This window comes from Saimiri boliviensis, chromosome 16, assembly GCF_048565385.1.
Source record: "Saimiri boliviensis isolate mSaiBol1 chromosome 16, mSaiBol1.pri, whole genome shotgun sequence".
NCBI classification, from domain to species: domain Eukaryota; kingdom Metazoa; phylum Chordata; class Mammalia; order Primates; family Cebidae; genus Saimiri; species Saimiri boliviensis.
Genome location: NC_133464.1, coordinates 61,684,146 through 61,704,112, shown reverse-complemented (window position 1 = coordinate 61,704,112; position 19,967 = coordinate 61,684,146). Strand labels below are relative to the sequence as shown.

The 19,967-nt window shown below is 41.2% G+C and overlaps 1 protein-coding gene across 11 annotated transcripts in view; it reads left to right on the top strand.

Moving 5' to 3' along the window:
• Positions 1-13,976, top strand: part of NUDT15 (nudix hydrolase 15) — a 39,447-nt gene extending 25,471 nt beyond the window's left edge. For 2 of the 11 annotated variants that reach the window (XM_074387711.1, XM_074387718.1), the window contains one exon: positions 7,433-8,565. In XM_074387711.1, coding sequence (XP_074243812.1) covers positions 7,433-7,711 — 279 coding nt within the window. In that variant the 3' untranslated portion in view covers positions 7,712-8,565. Of the gene's footprint in view, positions 1-280; positions 528-3,937; positions 4,049-7,432; positions 8,933-9,391 lie in introns of those variants that run through there. The other 9 variants (XM_074387714.1, XM_074387713.1, XM_074387716.1 and 6 more) reach the window with 9 other exon arrangements.
• Positions 13,977-19,967: the final 5,991 nt, after the last annotated feature.

The window sequence follows — 19,967 nt, the reverse complement described above, 5'->3', positions numbered from 1 at the left end:
CCATGTGGCATCACCCTGACACAGGTTCTCACTGGGTAGATTGGGTCTGCTGATACAACCTAAAACTTGCTTGTCAGATTTCGAAGCACTCATCTGAGTTTCCAAGCAGGGGAATGTGTAGCTGTCAAGAGGGGATCTTGGTGTTTTGTGCTTCACTCTGGGACTCAGCTGTCAGCATTTCTACCCTTAATCTCCATCATCAGCAGGCTTTGGAAGACACCTTATCTGCCTCATGTTTGTTGATGGAAAACATAATCTGAGTTCTTCTTTTTAAATGCAGAATGACGTATTCACTCAAAATGGAAAAGTGAAATTGGAAGACTTTGGATTTGTCTGTCTTCTCTCCAAGTATGTGTCTCTGTCCCCGGGTAGTGACAGTGATCAGAAGGTCCATTTTCGGGAATGCTCTGTAACCATTCTTTGCCTTTCTATGGTTTTAATCTGATGGCATTTGCTTGTGCATATGTGGGAACACCTTATTATGTGCCTCCAGAAATTTGGGAAAACTTGCCTTCTAACAATAAAAGGTGAGTGGTGCATATCTGATGCAAGTGACAGGCATTTGGTGACAGGCATTGTAGCCTGCAAATGTTGCTACACTCTGATATCACTTCAAAGCAGATGCATGGATCATTTGCTTTGTTGTTGTTGTTGTTGTTGTTATTATTATTATTATTATTATTATTATTAGAGATGGAGTTTCACTCGTTACCCAGGCTAGAGTGCAATGGCGTGATCTCAGCTCACCGCAACCTCCGCCTCCTGTGTTCAGGCAATTCTCCCGCCTCAGCCTCCTGAGTAGCTGGGATTACAGGCACGCACCGCCATGCCCAGCTAATTTTTTTATTTTTAGTAGAGACGGGGTTTCACCATGATATTATTATTATTATTATTAGAGATGGAGTTTCACTCGTTACCCAGGCTAGAGTGCAATGGCGTGATCTATTATTATTAGAGATGGAGTTTCACTCTTGTTACCCAGGCTAGAGTGCAATGGCGTGATCTCAGCTCACCGCAACCTCCGCCTCCTGTGTTCAGGCAATTCTCCCGCCTCAGCCTCCTGAGTAGCTGGGATTACAGGCACGCGCCGCCATGCCCAGCTAATTTTTTTATTTTTAGTAGAGACGGGGTTTCACCATGATGACCAGGATGGTCTCGATCTCTTGACCTGGTGATCCACCCGCCTCGGCCTCCCAAAGTGCTGGGATTACAGGCTTGAGCCACCGCACCTGGCCTGGATCATTTGCTTTCTAAAAAGTATATCTGAAAGCAATGTGGAATCTTTATTGTTTATGTATATTTCTAGGCTGCTAGATCAAAGTAATAGTTTTCAAATTGCTACTAATTGTAGCTGAGAAGAGCAAATGCTAAAAGAAAGGTTAGTCATTTCTAGGGATGGTATGAATTATATCAGTGGTTCCCAAACTTCACTGCTCCTGCTTTTAAAAATCCCAAAGCTGGTCAGGCTAGGTGGCTCATGCCTGTAATCCCAGCACTTTGGGAGGCTGAGGTGGGTGGATCACGAGGTCAAGAGATCGAGACCATCCTGGCCAACATGGTGAAACCCCATCTTATTTAAAAAAAAAAAAAAAAAAACAACAACAACAGAAATCCCAAAGCCCAGGTTGTGTCTACACTAATTAAATCAAAATGGCAAAGGATGGGGAGCAGGCACCAGTAATTTTTCAAGATCACTGGTTGATTCCAATGTACAGCAACATTTGAGAATCAAGATTGTGTCACTGAGTTAGTATTTACAGGGCTAGATTTTAAGCACTTGGTTGATAGATAAATTGATTGCCAACAGATGGCATATATGACAGTGGTCCCAAAAGACTATAATACCTAGAAGATCTTAATGATTTAAAATGCAGTATTTTTTCTGAATGTAAGTTATATGTGCCCATCGTGGGGATGGGTGTGCAGGGAAGACTGGAAGCAGACCTGTAAGAAAGGACATGGAAATTACCCACTTTTCCCAATTGTTTTTTTTTTTTTTTTGAGACGGAGTTTCGCCCTTGTTACCCAGGCTGAAGTGCAATGGCGCGATCTCGGCTCACCGCAACCTCCGCCTCCTGGGCTCAGGCAATTCTCCTGCCTCAGCCTCCTGAGTAGCTGGAATTACAGGCACGTGCCACCATGCCCAGCTAATTTTTTGCACTTTTAGTAGAGACGGGGTTTCACCATGTTGACCAGGATGGTCTCGATCTCTCGACCTCGTGATCCACCCGCCTCGGCCTCCCAAAGTGCTGGGATTACAGGCTTGAACCACCGCGCCCGGCTTCCCAATTGTTACTAATATTTTGATATTTTTTTCTTCATCCATTCACTTTTCCCCCCTAAAATTAGTTGATATATTTTATGTATAATTTGCTTTTGTCATTTAATAATAGTTATTTCCCCACATACTTAAACTCTTCAAAAATTTTCTAATGATTGCATTTATTTTACTATATGGCCCTTCCAAAATTTACTTAGTAATTCCTCTGTTGTTGGCCTTATGTTTCTAGATTTCAGTATCATAAGCAGAGCTGTGATTAACATACCTTTTGTGTATAAATATGTCCTTGTTTTGTATCACATTCTTGGCAGGGATTCCTAGAAGTAGAAACACCTAAAGGCTGTGTTACTTTTTGCTGACTTGCTTTCTGAAAAGGGTATGACAGTCTATACTAAATACGTTTCTTTAAAAGTGGAATTGACTGAATGGGGACAAAACAACTCTACAGGGTCTTATTGAGACAATTGGGGAAATGTGGATATGCAGTAAATGTTAAATAATGTTACTGAATTGAGATTAAATTGTTTGGATGTGGTAACAGTGTTGTGTTTCTGAGGGAAAGGGTACATCTTTGTTCTTAGGAGATACATGCTGATGTGTATAGGGATGGGGTGTTTGATACCTGAAGCCTTTTTTCAGGAGGTTCAGATAGATATAGAGGAGGGAGATTAGCACGCAAACATGGCCAATGGGAATGACTGCAGGATCTAGATAAGGGCATGTGAACATTTGCAACTTTTCTGTAGATTTGAAATTTAAAAAAACTAAAAGGGGAAACAGTTGATTAAAAACCATTAATTAAAATAAAAAATATCATCTAGAAAAGTCTGGAAGAGCTGGGCATGGTGGTACATGCTTGTAGTCCCAGCTACTTGGGAGGCAGAGGCAGGAGGATTGCTTGAGCCCAGGAGTTCCAAGGCTGCAGTGTAGTGACATCATGCTCGTGAATAGCCACTCACTCCAGCCTGGGCAACACAGTGAGACCCCATCCCTAAAAAAAGAAAAGGGAAAGTCTAGAGGATGATAAATTGGTGGTATGAATGATAGAGGAACCTGGAGAGGCTTAGCATGAAGAAGTGCAGGGCATGGGGCCAACTATAAAATTCTGGATTTTGAAGAGCTATTTTGTGGAAGAATTAGTAGTCCTGGTCTCTTTGTTTTGGAACACAGAGCTAACTCCGGGGATGGAGAGAGTTCCCAGAGACACATTTTGGCTTTTGAAAAGGAAGAACACTATCCCTGAGAGCCATCCAGCAGGGGAGCAGACTGTGCAGGAGGTAGAGAGCAGGGGATGTGATCGAAGGCTGGGTGCTGCGTCCAGGGTGGTCGGAGTGGAAGCTCACTGGATGCCTTCCAGAGTCCTTCCAGCTGTGATCATCTGAGGCCACAAATATTCTCTCTTGCAACTGAATTCCCAAATACTACTGAAGTGATAGCTCAGCCACCCTGATTTGAAGGGGTGGAGATTGAAGAGTAGAGAGTTTTATTGCGAACGTTACTCTTAGGAAGTATCTAAGTGTTAGAACAAAATTATATGTTTTATTATAATGCCTAGGAATTACTTGTGATATCTAGTCTTATAAAGGTAAGAAAATATTTTTTATATTAGAAAATACATAACCTACTTGTTATTACATTGCTTCTTTATGCTTTCAGTGACATCTGGTCCTTAGGATGCATTCTGTATGAACTCTGTACCCTTAAGCATCCAGTATGGCGTGCAAGATGGAAAAGGCAGCTTGTCATATCTAGCTGAGTCCTAATAAGGTGACAGATTCTAGTTGGTAGTTTGCTTCCCTAGGATGAAGTCATTATAAAAGTTTATATGTGGCTGGGCACGGTGGCTCAAGTCTGTAATCCCAGCACTCTGGGAGGCCGAGGCAGGTGGATCACGAGGTCAAGAGATCAAGACCATCCTGGTCATCATGGTGAAACCCCATCTCTACTAAAAATACAAAAAATTAGCTGGGCATGGTGGCGTGTGCCTGTAATCCTATCTATTCAGGAGGCTGAGGCAGGAGAATTGCCTGAACCTAGGAGGTGGAGGTTGCGGTGAGCTGAGATCACGCCATTGCACTTCAGCCTGGGTAACAGGAGCGAAACTCCATCTCAAAAAAAAAAAAAAAAAAGTTTATATATGTTTCCAGTGCAGACAACTGCCCTGAGCTAGTTTTGTAGCATCTACCAATAGGAAATTCCCATTATTTAGTCTTGCTGTGCAATACATAACCTTTCTCTCTCTCTTTTTGTTTCTCTTATCCTCTTTTCTTTGTTTTTGCTATTCTTTTTTATTTTGATGAAATAAATGTAAAATTTGCCATTTTATCCATTTTTAATATAAAATTCATTGTCATTAATTACATTCACAGTGTTACACAACCATCACTACTATCTCTTTAGGTTTTGTTTGTTTGTTTGCTTTTGAGATGGAGTCTCGCTCTGCTGTCCAGTCTAGAGTGCAGTGGTGCGATCTCAGCTCACTGTAACCTCCACTTCCTGGGTTCATGTGATTCTCCTACCTCGGCCTCTCAAGTAACTGTGACCACAGGTGCATGCCACCACACCCAGCTAATTTTTTTTTTAACTAGAGACATTTTTGTATTTTTTAAAATTTTCCCCATGTTGACCAGGCTGGTGTCAAACTCCTGACCTCAGGTGATCCACCTGCCTCGGCCTCCCAAAGTGCTGGGATTACAGGCGTGAGCCACTGTGCCTGGCCTATCCATTCATCTGTTGATGGATACTTGGGTTGTTTCTATCTTTTGGTTATTGTAAATAATGCTGTTATGAACCATGGTGTACCTGCTAGAGTCCTTGATTCCAAATTTTGAGGGATGTATCTAATGGTGGAACTGCTGGGTCATATGGTAACTGTATTTAACTTTTTGAGGAAGCACCAAAGTTTGCAAGAGTGCTTGCATCATTTATTTCCTCAGCTTTTTGCAGTTAGATTTCACTTATCGTAGGAGTTTCCTCTCTAACTGAAATATCATGAAAACATAGACTTTGCCCTATTATATATTTTTTCAAGACACTTTTAAAAATATGAACAAAAAATGGTCAAATAACTTGTCCCACTTGTTCAGCAATAGATTATTACACAGAACAACAACTGCAGGACTAATTCCTATTAGTTCTTAGCTTTTCTAGAGATGAGGTCTCACCACGTTGCCCAGGATGGTGTTGAACTCTTGAGCTTAAGTGATCCTCCTGCCTTGGCTTCCCAAAGTGCTGGTATTTACAGGTGTCAGCCACTTCTCCTGGCCTAACCTTTTAATTCAAAAAGGAAAAGATGTTTTATTGACAACAAATTACTCTCTTCACGGAATGTACAAGTAATTAAACTTGTAAATTTTTTTGAATGAAGATAGGTTGTAAATAAATAACATCCCACCATTATGTTGCTACAAATGGAATACAGGCCTCTGTACTTTTTTTCTTTTCATTTTAGTGTCTGTTTTTTCCCAGCTTTTTAAGTTATTATTTACATGCCACAAAATTTACCCATTTTTATGCACAATTTGATAAATTTTGATGATAGTATTTAAACATCCATATAACCCCTACCACAATCATCATATAGGACTTCCAGGCAGGGCAGGGTGGCTGGATGGTGGAGGCAGGAGGATTGATTGAGGCCAGGAATTTGAGACCAGCCTGGGCAACACAGTGAGACCCCATCTCTACAAACAATTAAACATTTTAGCTGGGCATGGTGGCACATGCTTGTGGGAAGCTGAGGCAGGAGGATTGCCTGAGCCTGGGAGAGAGGCTGCAGTGAGGTATGCTTGCACCACTGCACTCCAGCCTGGGTGACACAGCAAGACCCTGTCTGAAAAAGAAAAGAATTTCTATCCCCTAAAATATTTCCTTGTGCCCCTTTGCAGACGATCTGTGTCCATGCGCTATAATTTGATACTGCCTGTAGTGAACACAGCAATATGTGCTCACAAAATGAAAAGGATGCAACATGTAAACAGAATGGAGAAAAGTCCAAAACCTCAGTCAGGGCATGAAGGACTTGAGGCAGGAAACTTGTGTGCAGGCCAGCAAAGGATAGTGGCAATGAAGGCAGATTGAGTAGCATCCAAAAGACGGTGGGAGGCCATTGCAGACGCAGAGAGCAGTGATCCCCAATGGCAAGGAAAGACTGGAGCCCCCTGGGGGCTTTTCACAGCTGCCCCCTCTGCTACTCCTCCAAGATTCTGATGTTGGTCTTGCGTGTAAGAGGCTTTGAAATCACTGCTGTAAGTGAGCCACCACTGAAAAGTGACAGATTTTTGTGTTCCCTACATGTGTGGGAAGAGAAGTTTGAGAACCACTGCTTAGAAAGATGAAAATCCAACATGCCAGCCAAGGCTACTGTTACTGATTCATTCCACAAATAATTGAGAATTGTTTGCCTGGGACTGTTTAGACCAGGTGTCCCCAAACTACGGCCCATGGGCTGCATGTGGCCCCCTGAGGCCATTTATCCGGCCCCCCACCGCACTTCAGGAAGGGGCACCTCTTTCATTGGTGGTCAGTGAGAGGAGCACAGTATGTGGTGGCCCTCCAACGGTCTGAGGGACAGTGAACTGGCCCCCTGTGTAAAAAGTTTGGGAACGCCTGGTGTAGACATTCAATATGTACTCCTCAAAGTATATGCAGATTCAGTAAACTAGATAGTGTATTATGATATTTCATGAAATAAATCAAGGGCTTAGGTAATTTGGAAAGATACTGAATTAAGTGGGAACATTTTGACTCTATATGGCAACTTCATAAAATATCTCATTTTGATATTATAGTTCATAAAGCCCAATATAGCAAACCATATTTTTCGTTACTCTTTTCCTTATAAAGACCTGCCAAACATCTGTCATTTTAATACATCCTTTCATACTTATAATCATTGATATTAATGGCTATGAATGTGTATGTCTATTAATATATACACATATGTAGGTTTATGGTTAATGTACATGTTATTAAATACATATAGCTATATATGGCTATTCATATACATGTCTTTGGGGTTCTATGATTAGTCATTTTTTTAATCCATTTTTATTTGAAATTAAAATAGCTGACTTTGCATATTTGTTTACCTTTTTTTTTTTTTTAGCAATTCAAGCATTATTTAATCTGTATTTTAAATTTCTTTTAAAGCAGGAGGAAGAACAAGACAGAAAGTGTAGCCATCCTGATTTGGAAAGCATTAACGAAAATTTAGTTGAAAGTGCATTGAGAAGAGTAAACAGAGAAGAAAAAGGTAAGTTATTAAATTCTAATCATTTCTTAGATGAGGAGTTGGGGAATACAGAGGAAATACCAATTTTTATGTTACTAGGTCTCAGGTATCATAAACAAGAGTACAAGCCAGTATTTGTTTGCTTATCTAGTAACTTATTTAATGTTTTAGGAATATTTTATTTATTTACCACATAAGAGAGTATAGTATTTATCAGTAAAAGCCATTAGGAAGAGTAGTATTTTTTGTGCTATCCAACATGAAAAGCATAGCAAACCGTGTGTATATAAGTCCTTATGGGGCTTCCTTCTTGTATAATGTGTAATATGTAATTATATACATATTATTTTTTTTTAATTTAGTCACATTAACGATTCATTTTAACTTTTCATTTTGGATTTTTTTTTTAATTTCCTTTGCTACTTAGATTTGAAAGAACGTTGTTGCTAGATCTGAGTTTGAAAGAGAAAATAGACACTTCCATATTGTTAGAGTATATGTGTGGACAGAGATGAATACATAAAATAACATTTTTGGCATTCCTTTTTTACACTTTAAAATCAGGTAATAAGTCAGTCCATCTGTGGAAAGCCAGTTCACCAAATCTTCACAGGTGACAGTAGAAGAAAAATGTACCTAATACAGCTCTTACAGCTTTAGAAAATGCATTCGTACTCCCTCCAGTTTAATAGCAGAGGACAGTAGAGGTTAGTAGTGAGACTGAATACTATTATTTTGTTAGAGAACTTTTTCTAGTAGTTATTTGGTGCGCTAGAGCTTTTTACTGTCTGTGAAGGGTATTTGGCATCACACATCAGAGCATTGCTCATACAGGTGAGTGAAGCAGATTTTAGTTGACTGTCAAATATAATTAACTTTGCTTGAAAACATGATCTGGAAGGTATATGCTGAAAAATCTTTTTTTATTTGACACTAATTTTTGTCTTTTATAACTAGGTGGTTCTGTAATAAAGTATAGTAAAAATACTACTCGTAAGCAGTGGCTCAAAAAGACCCCTGGCACTTTGTTGAACATTCTTCAGAATGCTGACCTCAGCTTGGCATTTTAAACATACATAATATATAGACCAGGTAATTCATGTCTGTATGCGACCTTGGAAACCCTTTGACTTTTTGAAGACTGTGGTAAAAAGATACAACATAAAATGTACATCTGAACCATTTTAAAGTGCACAGTTCAGGGGCACTCAGTGCTTCACACTGCTGTGCAGCCATCACCATTATCCATCCACAGAAATTTTCTCACCTTCCAAAACTAAAATCAAAGGGTTTCTCCTCCCAGAAACCCTTTGATTTCAAAGTTATAGAATAATTCATAGCATTGTATTTTTGTGTGTTTTTGAATCTTTTCTATCTAGTCTTAAGCTACAATTAAAATTTTTCATAGAGCTACATTACTTCTATTTGCTCATTTGTTTGCTTATTTTCATAATCCTGCTACTACTGTCCTTGAAGAGTAGCCCATTTTTATCATGCAAATATGCCACTGCCTTAGCAACAACTCCAAGATTTCTTCTGCAGTATACCTAAACTCTGTTATATTGAATGGAGCTCAAAAAGGACGGATGAACAATTAGGATTTGATTTTTCAATTCTTTTAGCAGACATTTTTACTAAAAGTATATAATTTTTTATAATACTATCCTTAGGAATCTAGGCCAATGGTCTGCATTAGATATGTGTATGTGTATGTATATTATAATTATGATAATTTAATTTCTAAGCCCCCTTGCTAGTTAAGATCTAAGATAAATTATACCAAGTAGAGCATGTAATGGTATGGCAAGTCTGACTATATTTATTGCAATGATTTAGTTGTATTTATTTGGTCAATATTTATTGAATGCCTAATATAGGTTGAGATAAAAAAAGAATATAACACAATTCCTCAAGACAATTCTAAGCAAAAAGAACAAAGCCAGAGGCATCCTGATACCTGATTTCAAACTATACTACAAGGCTACAGTAATCAAAACAACATGGTACTGGTACCAAAACAGAGATATATACCAATGGAACAGAACAGAGGCCTTGGAGGCAACGCCACACATCTACAACCACCTGATCTTTGACAAACCTGACAGAAACAAGCAGTGGGGAAAGAATTCCCTGTTTAATAAATGGTGTTGGGACAACTGGCTGGCAGTGTGCAGAAAGCAGAAACTGGACCCCTTCCTGACTGACATCTTACACTAAAATTAACTCCAGATGGATTAAAGACTTAAACATAAGACCTAACACCATAAAAACCCTAGAAGAAAATCTAGGCAAAACCATTCAGAACATAGGCATAGGCAAGGACTTCATGACTAAAACACCAAAAACACTGACAGCAAAAGCCAAAATAGATATATGAAACCTAGTTAAACTCCAGAGCTTCTGTACAGCAAAAGAAACAATCATTAGAGTGAACTGGCAACCAACAGAATGAGAAAAAATTTTTGCAATCTACCCATCAGACAAAGGGCTAATATCCAGAATCTATAAAGAACTAAAACAGATTTACAAAAAAAAAAAAAAAAAAAAAAAAAGACCCATCCAAAAGTGGGTGAAGGATATGAACACTTTACAAAAGAAGACATATATGAGACCAAGAAACATATGAAGAAATGGTCATCATCACTAGTCATTAGAGAAATGCAAATCAAAACCACACTGAGGTACCATTTCATGCCAGTTAGAATGGCGATCATTAAAAAATCTGGAGACAACAGATGCTGGAAAGGATGTGGAGAAATAGGAACATTTTTACACTGTTTGTGGGAGTGTAAACTAGTTCGACCATTGTGGAAGACAGTGTGGTGCTTCCTCAAGGACCTAGAAATAGAAATTCCATTTGACCCAGCAATCCCATTACTGAGTATATATACCCAAAGGATTGTAAATCATTCTGTTATAAAGACACATGCATACATATGTTCATAGCAGCACTGTTTACAATAGCAAAGACCTGGAACCAACCCAAATGCCCATTGATGACAGACTGGACAAGGAAAATGTGGCAATTATAAACCACGGAATACTATGCAGCCATAAAAATGTTGAATTCATGTCCTTTATAGGGACATGGATGAATCTGGAAACCATCATTCTCAGCAAACTGACACAAGAACAGAAAAATCAAACACTGCATGTTCTCACTCATAGATGGGTGTTGAACAATGAGAACACATGAACACAGGGAGGGGAGCATCACATACTGGGGTCCGTTGTGGGAGGTGGTCAATGGAGTGGCAGTGGGGGGATGGGGAGGTCGGGGAGGGATAACATGGGGAGGAATGCCAGATGTAGGTGATGGGGGGATGGAGGCAGCAAACCACATTGCCAAGTGTGTACCTATGCAACAATCCTGCATGATCTATCCATGTACCCCAGAACCTAAAGTACAAAAACAAAAAACAAACAAACCAAAAAAAACACAATTCCTGCCCTAAAGATGAAGGGGTTCATTATCTGGGAAGTGAGCACACTGAAAAAGAATTATCATGGTCTGTGACATATGCATTCAGACAGGGCAGAGCACAAAACATCATGAAGGCCCTAAAGAGAGGCTGATGCATGGGAGGAATATGTTAAGGTTGGTTAACGGTTATAAATTTCAGTTTAGCAATTTTAGGTCCTGGTTTTTATGTCTGGTTTAGTGATGAAGTTTTGTTATTTTAGGAAACTCCCTGTTCAAACAATATAGTTCTATTTTGAAATGCCTTTTATAAGATTCAGCCCATGTCTTTAGGTTAGGTTTTCATGCTGTTTGTGGAAAATCTGAAAGTAATTATCTGGAAAAATTTTTTAAAGCATACACACAATCCTTCAGTTTCCTACTTTTCTTCCCCATCATTGTGAAAACTTGGGAGGGGAAAGCTGAGAGGAAAAAAGAAATTGCTATAATCCAACTTCCAGAGGTAACTTTTAATTCCATAGTATACATTCTTATATTTGGAGGGTTTTATTGTAATTTTTCAAGTTTTTTTTCTTTTAAAGAAAATCATGTTTATAGGCTGGGTGTGGTGGCTCATGGCTGTAATCCCAGCCCCCTGGGAGGCTGACACGGGAGGATTACTTGAGCTCAGGAGTTCAAGACAAGCCTGGGCAACATAGCGAGACCTCGTCTCTACTAAAAAAATTAGCCAGGCATGGTTCTGGACACCTATAGTCCCACTACTTAAGAGTCTAAGGTGGGAGGATCTCTTGAATCTGGAAGATCGAGGCTGAATTGAACTATGATCATGCCACTGTACTCCAGTCTGGGTGACAGAGTGAGACCCTGACTCAAAGAAAAGGAAAAAAGAAAGTACTGTTTATAAATTTAATTCACGTCCTGGTGCTTCTGCTTCAGGGGCCTGATTTATGCCCACAGTTGTGTTGGGTAATGTGTGGAGACACTACAAAAGAGTTATGGGACATGGCATTGTCCTGAGTTAGCCAGCAAGCTTGTGGAGGAGTTGAGTCAAACTGCGTGAAATAAGTAAATACTGTGTAAATTGGTGTATTTTCTGTTCATATCTCCTGAAGGTTCAGAAGGGTTCTTGAAATGTCCCCTGTCTGAAGAAACGGAAGCATTGGACAGTGTTGATGGATGTCATGATTCTGTCATTTTGGATCCAGAGCGACTTGAGCCTGGGCTAGATGAGGAGGACACGTACCTTGTGATATGCGTAGAAAGCTTTAGGGGTGTGTGTGTGTGTGTGTGTGTGTGTGTGGGTGTGGGTGTGGGTGTGGTGTGTGTGTGTGTGTGTGTGTGTGAGAGAGAGAGAGAGAGAGAGAGATTTAAATTAGACCATGATAATTTGAGGTTTAGTAGGGACCTATTTCATCATAAATGGGTATTTATATCCTGATCTTTTGTCTGGGATGGGCTACAATCCTTACATTATGATTATAAAATTCCTGATTGAGCCCTACATCTATAACCTTTCAGCTTGGACTTGTAATTTCTTAATATATTAGGTTTTACATTTTTGAAAGTTTTAGAAACAGTAAAAGAAGTCATCTTTTGGAAGAACTAACAATTTTTTTCCCTTCAGTTGCGTTATGGAACTCATTTTTCAGAAGTTTAAATATTGTTATGGTGGTGTTCTGCTTTCAGTTCATCAACAGATACTGTGGCCCTGATGTAGAGGTTTATTGTCCAAACTGTTTTTTCACAAGGACTTTGAGGAAGAAGATGACAATCCCAACTGGGTGTCAGAGCTGAAGAAGCCAGCTGGATGGCAAGGCCAGTGTGTTACTGAGTCACACTGAGGAGAGGCTTCAATGAGGAGTTCATGTCGGGATGATAATTAGTTAACATGATGTATATTTTCTTTTGGAAACAGAATGAAGCAGAGGAAACTCTTAATACTTAAAATTGTTCTTGATTAGTGGAGGAAAGTCTTAATTCTTAAAATTGTTGTCGTGAGTTTGAAAAGTCTAAACCTCTGTAAGTTTTGAACTCAAGGGAGAAGGTATAGTGGAATGAGTGTGAGCATCAGGCTTTGCAGTCCTGTAGAACAGAAATGGGATGCTAGCCTGCCTCTACCCACTTGTGTGATTGTGGGAAATTACTTGACCTCTTTGAGCCCCAATTTCCTTAACCATAAAATGAGGATGATAATGCCTACCTCAGAGGGATGCTGACCATAGATCATTATAGCAGCCGTATGTTATTATTCACATTATGATTTGTATTTATTATGTGACTCTTTTTACATTTCCTAAAGGTTTGAGAATATATCTAATTATGATACAGTAATGTGTGCAATTTTTCAATGTGAACTGATTCTGAGTAGTCTGAAAATCATTCCAATGATCTTCACCAACTACTGGCTGTCCTTAAGTGTTCAGTCCCTCCTAGGATGCACAAAAGAGTCTGGGTTGGAGGGTCAGCCCTGGAAAGCGTGGGGTGGTCTGCAGATCTTGTCAGAAGATGGCAGTCCTGTAGATGACGAAGGAAGAGGCCAGAGGTGAGGAGAGGAAATGCTAAATGTCAGAAACTAGAGAGTGATGTGGAATGAATGGGGGGCGAACAGGGGACGCATGGCACACATGTGCTGGGTCCTGTCATGTGTTAATGTCATCTAATAGTGTGCACTTTAGTGAGATGAGAATATTTCATGAAAGAAGAAACAGGCTTCACTCAGTACCTCTCATAGGGACATGAGCCAGGTAGATACAGGAACAGTGCTAAAGTGAAGAGTAGGGGGAAAATACATTTAGGGTCATTAACGAGCACTTGCTGAAATCTAGAGTATATAATTTTTTTTTTCTGAGGTGGAGTCTTGCTCTGTTGCCTAGACTGGTGTACAGTGGTGCGATCTCAGCTCACTGAAACCTCTGCCTCCCAGGTTCAAGGGATTCTCTGCCTCAGCCTCCCAAGTTGGGAGCCTGTATTTTTAGTAGAGACGGGGTTTCACCATATTGGCCAGGCTGATCTTGAACTCCTGACCTCATGATCCACCTGCCTTGGCCTCCCAAAGTGCTGGGATTACAGGTATGAGCCACTGCGCCCGGCCAGGAATATATACATCTTTTAAAGATTTAACAATTTTTGGCTGGGCACAGTGGCTCATACCTGTAATCTCAGCACTTTGGAAGGCTGAGGCAGGTGGATCACAATGTCAGGAGATCAAGACCATCCTGGACCGACATCTTAAAACCCCATCTGTACCAAAAATACAAAACTTAGCTCAGTGTGGTGGCGTATGCCTGTAGTCCCAGCTACTTGGGAGGCTGAAGCAGGAGAATTGCTTGAACCTGGGAGGTGGAGGTTGCAGTGAGCTGAGATCTGCCACTGCACTTCAGCCTGGTGACAGAGTGAGACTCCATCTCAAAAAAAAAAAAAAAATCTCAACATGCAAAACCTGTGGTATAGAACCCAAGCTCACTCATTTGCTGTATTTACATTTAGGCATCTTTCATCTTTCATCTCAGGTGGTCTCTGGCAGTCTGTAAATCTTTTCTTGTTTTTCGGGACCTTGACATTTTTGAGTACAGCTTAGGTATTTTGTAGACTGTTGCTTAATTTCAGTTTGTCTTTCAATTGGACTAAGGTTATGGACTTTGGGGAAAACCACAAAGGTGAAGTGCCCTTATCATCACATCTCATTTCAGATGAAGGTTTGGGTGAGGGACGAAACACTTGAAAAACAAGGCCAAACATTTGGCAATGTTCTCTGCCAAATGCCATATTTGGAACATAAAGTGCATCAGGATCTTTTCCTAACAGTTTAAATGCTTCATGTGGAATGCAATTGAGGTCATGGGGTTGAAGATGAAAGGTCCTCCCCCTCCTCTTGGACACTCCCTTCTCCCAAAGGGGAGGGTCAGGGGCTTCAATCCTTACCATGAAAAAATTCTATGGAGATATATTAAATCCTAAACAAATAACCAAGGAGCTAAGTGAGGCAGTTTGCTTTTATGAGTGGCATTGTGAAATTTACCAGGAGGGTTTTAAAAAAATGGTATTGGCACCAAAGAAATGCAAAGGGTGCTCCTGAAAGGGGCAATGCTGAACGTCTTGGAATGACTGTAATTATACTGTCTCCTGCTCTCTGAGCCAGTGACAACATGTGCTTAGTGAGCTCTTCCATGATGAGCAGACCCCTCATTCCTCTTTTTCTGGATTTGCAGCTGCACTGCAGGGGCAGCTTAAAATAACCTAAACCCAGGCCAGGCTGCAACTGATGTGGGACCCTCCAGGCTACAGAGCCCAGGGCAGCACCACATAGAGACTGCAGCCATAATGCTGCATGTACTTCTGGGGGATGCTAATGACCAGAGGATCGGGACAGCCAGGAAATACAGCCTGCCCTCATCCACTCCCTTTTCTCCTGGAAGAGACGTCTGCAGGACAAATACCTGGAGCCTCTAGGAAAGAAATGCTGCTACACAAGCTCTAAAGGTGACAAACAAAATCACCACAGCCTGTTGTCACCAGGCAGGCCTGTGGTGATCAAGCAGCATGGCTGGGATTTGGGGTGCATTTGGGAAGACCCAGGCAGAAAGAGAATGGCAGAGGCTGCCAGCCTGCTGCACAGCTGCAAACACGCTAAGAGAGACAGACAGGCAAAGCTGACATCTGTCAGGAACAATTAGCCGCCATCAAGCCCTTTAGCCTCTGCTCAGCCCTCTGCAGGATGTGTGAATGTTTGCAGATGTCCTTCTGTTCTAACAGTCTCTTCTTCACACACATTGAGAAAAAGGAAGCTGAGAGTACATGCTGCAAGAAGCAGTCACTTGATTCCCAAGGTCAGTTTAGCCCAGGAACAACAATGACCAGTTCCACAGTGCTGTGGGCCAACAGAGTCAGATTGTGTAACTAGTCATATAACGCCTCATTTAATCCCTGAATAACTCTATGAGGTGGGTCGTATTCAGCTCGTTTCATGCATAGGGAAACTGATGCTTAGCAGGGCTGAGCAGCCTGTCACCAAGGTGGAGAAAGCCAGGCAAGCAGAGTCCAGCCAGGTGCGGCTGTCACACTGGAAACGCCAGTGCTCTCCTGCTCCCCTTGCAGGTCGAGACTGACTGCAGCATCTCAGGCCAATCCCGGGAAACAGGAGGGGCAGCTCCCACCTGAGGTGTAGGGGGCTGGAAGGGACATTCCTCTTGGGGACCCAGAGCTGACTCCTGGGACTCCACACTTAGCCCACCTGCCACCATGGTAGGTGGGGGCAGGAGCTGTGAGTTCAGCCTCTGACTCTGCTATCTTGGCACTAACCACTCCCACCACCTCCCTGAGTGGCAGTGGTTAATTGTACTGCCGGAGAGCTGCCTTAGAGTGCATTAGCTGAGAGATCCAGGCTCCTGAGTGTGGCCCACAGAGCAGCAGCCTCATGGCACCTGAGCCCCAGCCCACATCTACTGAGTCAGAATCTGCACCTCAACAAGACCCTGACTCCAGGGATGCATGTTAGAGTCCAGGATGCCTTCTGAGGCCCACGCTTGAATTCTGGCTTCAAATCCTGGCTTGGGCATTTAGTGGCTGTGATTCCAGCTGGTACTTCATGACTCTGTCAGGAATCAATTCAGGTTTTGTGGGCCTCCATCTTATACAGTCTGGAGTATGTTCCTTAAGAAAAGAATGATATAAAATTACAAATACAAAATTAGGTACAAAAGTGATGCTTGGAATGTAAAGACTTCATGGCAAATCACAAATATTGAAGAGCTGACAAGTGCAGCAAAAACGCTAAACATCCAGAAACCTAATTTCATGTTTTTATCAACTGATACACTTCTGCAACACTTTTACCCTGTATTTTGGGGCTCTGATGGACTCTTCCTCTGGCTAGGATTTTATAAAAGATTTCCCCTAACAAGGTTGATAGAAATGTTTCACTCTGGAGAGTTGGAATGTGTAGAATATGCCACTTCACGCATAGACATACTCATTAGATAGAACACTACTATCGATTTCTGCCCTAAAAATATAACAGCTGCAATGAATTGTATTTCTTGCAACTGCCATTGAAGAAGAAAACAATCCGTAATGTCCTTATAAGATATAGGCCACATTAAGTACGTTCCTGACAAGAGAGGCCTTTGTTGATGAGAATCGACTCTGCTAACAGTTTTACATGTCAGATAATTGGGAGAATTCTCCACGGTAGCTTTGGACTCCATGTGCTACAGGTCTGGGGTTCCTCTGCTGTTCATGTTCCTCTACATAGATGCAGAGACACGCCCCTGTCACCATGCTACTGGGTGAATCAGGAAGTGGACAGAGGGCGTAGTCCTGGGTCCTGGAAGCCTCATCGTCAACCTCCTCTCTCCTCACTCCTCCCTGCTAGACCTTGACACCACTGCCCACAAACCGAACTCCCCCACCCCCCACTGGCCATCTGCCCTAGGATGGGGAAATAGTGAAAACAGCTGAATCACTGTGGTAGGGCCCAGTTAGGTATGGATTTTTGAAACCCCACAGGTGATTTAGATGAGCACCTTGACAGGAGTTAGTCTGCCGCAGTTCCATGTACGCTGGCAGATGACACAAGACTCCTGGGTCAGAAACAAAGCACAGCAAGCAGCATTAACCTCATGTGCAGGTTGGTTCCCTTCGTTCTCTGGCACCATAGGGTGATGCAGAGTGGTCCAGGTGAATACAGAGCACATACTGGGTTCATCAAACAGAAGGGCCCCAAGTTTCAGAAACCCAAATCTTCTGAAAGGTTGAAAGAACTGCAGGCAAACCTGCCCAACTTTTATACCAGAGGGAGACATTATCTTTTTTTTTTCTGGAGACAGGGCCTTGCTCTGTCACCCAGGCTGGAGCGCAGGGGCTCCATCATGGCTCATTGTAGCCCTGACTTTCTAGGTTCAAGCAACTTTCCTACCCCAGCCTCCAAAGTAGCTGGGACCACACACCATGCCCGGCTAATTTGTTTTTGTTTTTGTTGTTGTTGTTTTGGTAGAGATGGAGTCTCATTATGTTGCCCAGGCTGATCTTGAACTCCTGGGCTCAAGTGACCCGCATGCCTTGGCCTTCCAAAGTGCTAGGATTACAGGCATGAGCCACCGTACCTGGCTAACATTATCTTTATTATCATACACAGTAAGCAAATCTCTCTTCCCTGGAGGGGGACACTTATTTTTGTCTGCCAAGATTTCTTTTATAATCTTCTTGAAAAAAATCATTGAAAAGATAATAACTAGAACAAGACTGGGTGCGGAGGCTCATACCTGTAATCCCAGTACTTTGGGAGGCCAAAGTGGGTAGATCACCTGAGGTCAGGAGTTTGAGACCAGCCTGGCCAAAATGATGAAACCCTGTCTCAACTAGAAATAAAAAAATTAACTGGGTGTGGTGATGCATGCCTATAATCCCAGCTACTCAGGAGGCTGAGACAGGAAGATCACTTGAACCTAAGAGGTGGAGGTTGCAGTGAGCCAAGATCATACCATTGCACTCCAGCCTGGGTGACAGAGTAACACTACATCTCAAAAAAAAAAAAAAAAAAAAGAAGAAGAAAAGAAAAGGAAAAGAAAAGTTAACTAGAACAAAAGTGCAGTGCCCCTGCTCATAAACATGCAGAAATACAAGAAACTCCTGGAGTTTTCTCCTAACACACTCCTGGTTGAGGATCACTAATGTAGGATATTGTTCTATTACTACATGCTTTTCAGTTTTCACACAACTAACTGGGAAATTACCTCCTTATAATACAGAGGATGGCTGCCTCGTGGATGGAGAAATCGGCAACTGACTTACGGTGTGGTGGCAGCTACCACTACATAAATATCATTCATTTTCTGAATATTATACAAAACATCAGATTCACATTTGCAAAAGTAAGAATACTGTAAGGGTTAAACTAAACAGTATATGCAAAATGTCAGCACATACTAGATAATAAATGTTAGTTTTCTCTCCTCTTCTGCCTTTTGCCTACTTCACAGCCTATCTGGCTGCACAAAGCCAACAAGACTTAGACTTATGTCTTTTTCCTGCTATGGATGATACTGCTGGAAGGAGTCCTTTGGGTCCTTTAAATGTGTTCCAGAAGAAGCACCCAGCCTGATAAAAGGGTAATAAAAATGACTGTGCCACCAGCAACCTGTTGTCTAGGACTTCCTGATCCACCACTCACCGATTCTACCTTGCACCTGCCTGTCATTCCTCCTGACTTTCTCTCCTCAGTCCCTGCTCCAATCTCGCAGTCCTGAACCTGTTCTCATCCTCTGCTGATCACTGCTGGCCGCCTCACGGCCGCCTTCTAGAGACTCTCTAGACTGCTGGAATTACTCCACAACTCTTACTTATTGATTCATTTAGTGAGAATAATGGTAAGTAAATGAAACTATCTTTATTCACAGATGGTGTGATCTCTCATCTAGAAAATCCATAAAAAACCTTTTAAAACCAATAAATAGGTACAGTAAAGTTGCAGGATACAAGGTCAATATGCAAAAAAATCAATTGTATTTCTATATGGTAGCAATGGATAATCTTAAAATGAAATTAAGGAAACAATTTCATTTACAATAGCATCTAGAAGAAAAAATACTTGAGATAAACCCAACATAAGTGCAAGGCTTCAAAATCACACTGTATCCCATAAATATATATATTATATGTCAATTAAAAGCAATAAAAGGATAATAGGAACTGAAAGAATTTTCCATTTTACTTCTAATCAGTAACATTTGGCACTTGCAAAGAAAATGCAAGTCTTATATGATAAACCTTATAAGATATGAAAGAAATTAAAAGAGACGTAAATAAGTGGAAAGACATGCCATCTTCATGAATCAGGAGACTTAAGTATTAAGATAGCAATACTTTCCAAATTGACACACATATTCAACACTATCCTTTAAAAAATGTCATCTGGTTTCTATGTAGAAATAGACAAACTGATCCTAAAATTCATATAAAAATGCAAGGAATCCAGAATAGCTGAAAGTATCTTTTTTTTTTTTTTTTTTAGAAAGTCTTGCTCTGTTGCCCAGGCT